A 7,576-nucleotide genomic window follows, 5' to 3' on the forward strand; every position below is an offset into this window, starting at 1 on the left:
AACAACTGTACCATGGCCACTCTCCTGGAAAGCGCCAGGTATTTTCCTCTGGACTAAGCCAACAAGTACAGGGCAAACTGAAATCACCTTTCAGGAGAAGGCTGATGGTGAACAATGCTGCTAGAAAACTGCCTTAAGGAGTGGGGAGTCAGTCAAATTTTCCTCTCTCGTTACTGTTTCTTGTTGGAGCAACAGGGGATTCATAACACAGTTCGGAAAACGTTCTCTTGCCTCTTCCCCTGGGGGGGGGGCGGGGGTTCTCAACCAAGCCAAAACATAGATCTATGCAATATCAGGAGGCCTTCCAAGCGATGTCATGGGAGGTGGGGCCAGTCTCCATGACATTCCATGAGACTGAATACTGCAAGGCTGTCTTGAAAACAATCTCTATTAGATCAAGTCTTTGCTTCGCTGGGAGTTGTCGCATCCAAGACTAAATTTCAACAGGGTTCAATTTATTGCTTGGAGCCCTGGCAGCGTGAAACTGTCTTCTTTGAATGGAAAATTTGACCAACTGCGATGAGGTAAATGAATTTCGAAAGTGGGGGAGTGTGGGGGTGGCATACAACTTTTTTTTGGAAGGGGAAGAGGGTGCATACTTAAAGCCCCAAGCAATCCCCAAACCCCAAGTCTCTGTGGATTTCTGTCTTAGCAAGGTTGAGCCCAGAGATCAAAAGCTCTGCGGGGAGCCTAGGGACTTTGGGTTTGAGTTGTTGGGCGCCGGGGAAATCCCTGTCTTGGGTAATAAGAGGTGACTGGAGAAAGAACGAGCTTCAAAACCACCCATTGCCCTGCAGTCTCCGGCGTTCTCCTCGGGATCGCCAATTGGCGAGCGCAGGAGCATGCAGGCGCTACCGCATTAGTCGCGGTCGTTCGCGGATCCACCGCCTCTGGGGCTCCGGCCCAGAGGGCTTGGGGCCCTGTAAGCTCGGGCCAGCTCCGGCTCTGCTTCTTCCGACCGATCTGACCCGGCTGCGGGGCGCAGCTCCGACCCTTCCGCGCCCTGGGGAGCTCCGACCTCCCCGCCTCCGCCGGGACCCCGCGAGGCTGCGCTTCCCGTAAACTCCCCGCCCTGCGCGGCCCCCTCCCCGCCTCGGCTCCACCCCCGCGGGACCCTGGGAGGCGTGAGATTGGCCCGGACGCGCTGTCACTCTCCGGACGCGTCACCGCCCTCGTTTCCGACCGCCCCGAGGCCGGCAGTGCTATTAGTGCACGGCGGGGCCGAGGCGGAGGGCAGCGCCGTGCCTGGTTCGCTCGCACTCGCCGGCAGGTCGGCGCGCTCGCTCGCTCGCTCACCTGAGCGGTGTCCCGGGGCCCGCAGGGTCGCCGGGCTGCACGCGCGCCCCCGCCACCCGGGACACGCACGGCGATGGGCAGCGGGAGAAGTTGACGAGCCCCCCACGCACGCGGCGCCCCAGCTGCCCAGAGGTGCGCCGCCCCCGCCACCCAGGTGTCCGCCGGGGCCCTGCCCCAGATGTGCGCGGGACACCCTGCCTCCGCGGCTGGAAAACTTCACCCCAAGTCCAAAGTGGGCTCCGAGGGCCGTGTCCGCGGGGCTGCCTCCCGGGGAAGTGTCCTGCGGCTGCCGGGGCGAGGGGAGGGCGGGGACCCGCTGGAAACTTTCTCACCCTCTTCCTGACCACTGCGTTTCACTGTCTCCTCTCCCCTCACAGGGGCTGCAGCCAGCGATCTGTCGCGCGTGCCTGTTTGCCAAAGGAGCCGCCCCGGCGAGGAGAGCCGGAGGGGAGCCGCTTCCAGCGGGGAGACCCGCGGCTCAGACACGCGCTCTGGGCGGCCTGGATGCGCAGGAGCCGGCCCCGCAGCCGCTGACGGCCGGCGGCAGCGAAGTTTGGCTGCTGAGCGCCTCGGCGCCCGGCCCCTGGACAGACTGCCAACCGGCGGCTGCCACAACCGGAGCGATGCCCGTGGGGGGCCTGTTGCCGCTCTTCAGTAGCCCCGGGGGCGGTGGCCTGGGCGGAGGCCTGGGTGGGGGGCTTAGTGGCAGCAGGAAAGGGTCTGGCCCCGCCGCCTTCCGCCTCACCGAGAAGTTCGTGCTGCTGCTGGTGTTCAGCGCCTTCATCACGCTCTGCTTCGGGGCAATCTTCTTCCTGCCTGACTCCTCCAAGCTGCTCAGCGGGGTCCTGTTCCACTCCAACCCTGCCTTGCAGCCGGCAGCAGAGCACAAGCCCGGGCCCGGGGCACGCGCCGAGGATGCCGCGGAGGGGCGAGTCTGGCACCGCGAGGAGGGCGTGCCCGGGGACCCTGGGGCTGTCCTGGAGGACAACTTAGCCAGGATCCGAGAAAACCACGAGCGGGCTCTCAGGGAAGCCAAGGAGACCCTGCAGAAGCTGCCCGAGGAGATCCAAAGAGACATTCTGTTGGAGAAGGAGAAGGTGGCCCAGGACCATCTGCGTGACAAGGAGCTGTTTGGGGGCCTGCCCAAGGTGGACTTCCTGCCTCCCATCGGGTTAGAGAACCGAGAGCCAGCCGATGCCACCATCCGCGAGAAGAGAGCAAAGATCAAAGAGGTGAGTGAGTAACCCCCCTAGAAATCCCCCCCGCTAGAAATCCCACTCATGCTGCTCTGTTTTTCAGGGAGATATGATAAACGGTTGGAACTTGGGGCTTCAACATTATCATGCAGAGGCAAGGGAGGTCTGCTATTCCACTGTTTGCCAAAGGCTGCACGTTTTCCCTTTACTGTCCTAGGAGATGTGGTCAGTTAGTACAAGGCTGAATCTGGTTAAAGTTATGTACCCTGCTTAAGCTATAAGAGGCAGGTGTGAGTGGATATGCGGGCAGGTGATAACACTGCCTTCTTGCTGGCTGCAGTTAGTCCACCCTGAGGATAGTCACTGTGCTGGTCTTGAGCAGCCCCTCCCTCCCACGAAGGCTTGCAGGTGGTTTTAAATTGAAGCTGACTATAAACGCAGGGCATCAATCACACGTGATACAAAGGTTATATTGGTGAACCAATGCGCCCAGTGTTCAGTCACATGGCCTTCTCTTGGCCAGGTGGCATTCTGTGTGTAAGTACAGGCTGTAAACATGAAACCTGAGACTTCCTCTCATGGGCCACTTACTATCCATTACTGATTGAAAACATGAGAACAAAGCGTGCACACACGCTCGTGAACACACACACACACACACACACACACACAGAGAGAGAGAGAGAGAGAGAGAGAGAGAGAGAGAGAGAGAGAGGTCTACTGCTTCTTGTATTCTCTATGATGCAACAGGTCGGCCTCCACAGTAGCTAGCTCAGTAACAAATTCAATCTAGAGCAAGCATGGACTTTGGTAAGTCCTGTGTAATTTCTTTCTGGTTGTTTTCACTTGTAGCCTGTGATTGGTTTCTGGCAAATGTCATTTCAAAGGCAGGAGCTGAGGACTTACAGTTCAAGAAGCAGTTAAAAGTGTCCAAGTCGAGACCTGAGTGAGGAAGCAGAGACTTCCCACTCACCAGGCTCCCGGGATGGGATGAGTCTCCTTCCAGGCTGCTTCCCCTGTGAATTCCCCTGGAAATCCAGACCTGCAGAACTATGGGGAAAGCATGGCATCCCAACTCTGGCTAATCCTCTAGAATGTATCATAAAAGGATGTAATATATTTTGAGATTTTTTTTTTTTGTTTTGTTCTGATAAGGGTTCCAATGTCAAGAAAGGGTCTTGACAGCATTTTCAGGGAGGGAACATTATTTGGAGGCTAAGAAAACTGCAGAATGGAGGCAGCTTGTCTGTCATGAGCTGTGCCTAAGTCCAGATGGAACTGTGTAAGGTGTCATTGAGCAAGTTCAAGTGGACTGGCTCCCTTTCAGACCTCTCTGAGAAAAGTGCCTCTTAGCCCTTCAAGCCCAAGGCTTCCTTTGATCATCCTTCAGGATTCCTGCTTCGCAGAGAACCCTCCTGGGGCATGGTGGGGGGGATGGTTTCTGCTCTCCTGAGTAACTTTCCCCAACAGTTTTCCTTCTCTGTGAAATCTTGACAGATCTGTCCTTCCTGGAGAATGAGACACACTGCTGCTCTTCCTAAACATCTTCCCACCCTCACCTCTCAGGCTCCTTAACCAATACAGACCATTAGGAAATTTACCCTCTGATGACCAGTGTCTGCTGCTGCTGATGTTTGAAGAGAATAGTGTACACGTGGCATGCTTCTGAATTCCTGTGAGCTGCCAGTTAATGTGGTCTCTGGTTGTAGGAAGCAGAGATTTTAAACACTAAAGCATTAAGAAGCTGGCCACTAATGATTGAAAGGGGATTTAGAACAGACACAGACTGCCTAGTAGCAGTCACGGAGGGCAGCATTTTAGTAGTGTGGATACCCATCAGCTATTAGACCCTTCTTATCTGTGTCTCTAACTCAAAGGAATTTAATTTACCATGTCAAGGAAATCCATGTAGCCTCTTTCATGTAGTGCCAACAGTTTAGAACCTAGTTCAAATTGCCCAGTTTTACATAAAATGTTAGAACTAAACATGTTCTTTACAATCTCATGCTGTTATGCAAACCCCAAGTAGTCAGCATGATTTGCTACAAGATTTAGTCAAAGGCCAACATGATGAGGGGAGACAAGAATTATGATTTCCCAGTAGAATAGTTCAAGCAGACATAGTCCTTTGTAAACCAAAACCAATACCTTATGCTGTTCTCTTTAGTATTATTAGTCTTGGACAGCTTCATACATATATGTAATTATTTTTAGTATCCCACCCCACACCCTTACCTTCAACTCAGGTTATTCCAAGGGGCCTGATGTTTGGTCATGGAGAGGAAAAGTGTTTGTCAGTTGAAGATGACACAGTAGACTTTAATTTTATGCATTCAGGTTCTGTTTTCTGCACTGTAAGTTGGTTGCTGTGGCCCTGTAGTCCTTTGCCTTGGTTCTGTTCTTGTCTCTGTATGTTTTAGCTGTCTGCAGACTTAAGTTCATTATTGTACTTGCATGCACTAAAACTTCTACAGTTAAAAAATTTAGAAGCTATAGGAGTGAATATTTTAGTCAAGCTTTTATTTTGTAAGTTTGGTTCCATGGCAATTCATACTGGTTTTATATTGATGGCGTAATTGTGTTGTTGGTACCACATTGGATTTTTAAATAAGTTTGCGTCTTAGGGGAGGTAGGCTATTAATTTGAAACAGGACATTACCTCTACAAAAAGGTATTGGATTCTACTAATTCTGATAATGATGGATTTGATGTAGACTTCCCTCTTCCCACCCATGGGAAAACCTTGTAAAAACATTTACCCCAAATTTCCCTGGTTTCTGATACATGCCAAATGTATATTTATTGTCATGAATTTGATCTCCATAAAATTTTATTCAAGTTATCCTGTACTTAAAAATTGTTAAAAGTTAAATAGCTTCATGGAATTATCAGGAATGTACTCTATTTCCCTTTCTACCCCCCCCCTTGTTTTTTTAATTAGCAAGGTTTTTAAAGATTTGGGTATAAAACAGTGAACCTACCCTGTGCCTTATGGTGAAGCCCTAAGCTGCTTTGCGCAGTAAACATTTTATTATTCATTTTCTGGAGTTACGGTGCATTGTGAGTGATAGAAGAAGACAAATTAACCCTTCTCAAACTGCACACCTCCACAACGTAAGAGGGACATGGAGCTCTGCTGGCTGGTGGTTTTGGGCCTGTCGCATGACACTCTGTCAGCTATGGTCACAGCTGTCTTCTCCATTTCTCAAGAGAAGGCTTTCTCATTCTAGACCTATTTGTATACTCAGGCATACAAAGAAAGGTGCCTGTTGGTGGCCAGTGATTAAAACACATCTTACACTAACACATATGGTGCGTGCACATGCATTAGAGCGTGCATGTGTGTGCCTGCATGTACTTGAGCACTGTTTACAGCTTATGTTAAATATTAACGGTTTGCCCTTTGGCTGAAAATCTGATGTGAGAGTAAGTTACCTTGACAAACTGAAACAAAAGGACTTTTATTGTGAAACTTAACTTTCCAGGTGACTTTTATGAGTTTTAGTGCCAGGGGGGGGGGGGGGAACGCATTTACAATGAGGCTAGCTTTTGAAGTCCTAGCTTAAGGGGTTAGGACACTTTTGAGTTGTTTGCCTGCCCATTGCCCACCCCGCCTCCCATGCTCCTTATTAAATAGATACTAATGGAAGCCTGTCCCACTCAGGGATCCCAAAGCAAGGGAGCTATTGAGATTTATAAAGGGTTCTGTCTTCAGCAAGAAGATGAATAAGTCACAAATTCAACAGTGTAAATACTAGAGTAGGTGCTAACTGCTGAAGTTACATAAGCAAGAAAGATTGTGAGTAGAAGTGAATTGTTTTCAGTTTGCAATTATCTGCAAGCCATTCCTTTAGTTCTATAACAGGAATACCTTGGCTTCATCCTTTCAGGCAGCTAAGATTCACGTAAAGGAGCTTCGTGTAGGACTTAGAAGCTGGTTAAAGTGGGGAAAGGCAGTTTAAAAATGTGCACCCCATGTTGAAACCTTTGCAGCAGCTCTCAGGTGAGCTAATCAGCTAAGCCATCTTGAGAAAGTGATCCTAATGCTTCATGCGTGTTAAATGCCTTTATGAGAGATCTTACTTTCTTGGAATTTACCACAGAACTTACATATTTGAATTATAATGTGTTTAAAGCCTCCATATGTAACTTTGGTACTAATGGGGGCTTTCAGTATGTGTGTCAGGCTCACAAGGGAAGACAATGTTCAGATGCCTGTGAAGGATGAGAGCTAAAATGTGGAGGGAATGTGAAGTGCCACACCCCCCCTGCCCAGGACCTAGGGGGAAATAGGGTAAGAAAGTCCCAAGTAAAGGAAATGATTGGCAAAATGACCTAAATAGATAAGAAGAGAAAAGAAGATGTTTAGTAATTAAGGGAGACACTATGTTATTTTAGGGAAAATATCTTAACTTTGCCCTCTGTTGACAGCCTGCTGCCTTGCCTGGTGGTCAGTGCAGAGCTCCTTAAGGCACATTCCTGCCTCAAGTTCTCTCAAAGAGCCCTTATACAAACCCTAAAAGTTATTTTTCAGTTACAAACCATATGCTAGGAAAATGCTAAACTTAAGGTTTTTTTTTAACTTTAAAAACTAAATGCATGTATTAGATCATAAAAATTTTACAGCTGCATGAGACCCAAGTGGCACCCTGGCTCATGTACTCTATGGCTGTGTATGCAAAAACACCAAGATTTTTCTGGAAATCACCGGTTAGTGGCAGAGTTGAACTGAAAATAAAAGTCCTGATCCTTGGTGAGTGTGGTTCACTGCCCCCCTCATACTTAAATTCCTAAGTGGGGAGTTAGAAGGCTGGTCACATTTGTTCTCTAGGGACCCTAATGTAGAATGAGCATAAAACACACAAGAACACAACTCTGCCCTATTGTAAAGTTTACTTGATGGGTCTTAGGTTTAACAAATGTTGTTATGGCTATGACTGATAAGACTGGTTTTAAAGTCACGCAGCTAAGTGTGATGCGATGTAGTTTTCTCTATTAGAAAGTAGCTCTCTTGGAGAAGAGAAGCATTTGAAACCATTTTGTGTAACAAAGTGGTGAAGGAGAAAGACGGTTGCAATATATCA

General features: G+C 49.3%; 1 protein-coding gene across 1 annotated transcript in view; it reads left to right on the forward strand.

Annotated features, from left to right (window-relative positions):
- Positions 1-366: 366 nt before the first annotated feature.
- Man1a1 (mannosidase alpha class 1A member 1) overlaps positions 367-7,576 on the forward strand; it is a 163,693-nt gene continuing 156,483 nt past the window's right edge. Inside the window, exons 1-2 of the mRNA XM_051175509.1 lie at positions 367-524; positions 1,674-2,528. Coding sequence (XP_051031466.1) covers positions 498-524; positions 1,674-2,528 — 882 coding nt within the window. The 5' untranslated portion in view covers positions 367-497. The remainder of the gene's footprint in view (positions 525-1,673; positions 2,529-7,576) is intronic.

Source organism: Phodopus roborovskii, unplaced genomic scaffold (genome assembly GCF_943737965.1).
Source record: "Phodopus roborovskii unplaced genomic scaffold, PHOROB, whole genome shotgun sequence".
NCBI classification, from domain to species: domain Eukaryota; kingdom Metazoa; phylum Chordata; class Mammalia; order Rodentia; family Cricetidae; genus Phodopus; species Phodopus roborovskii.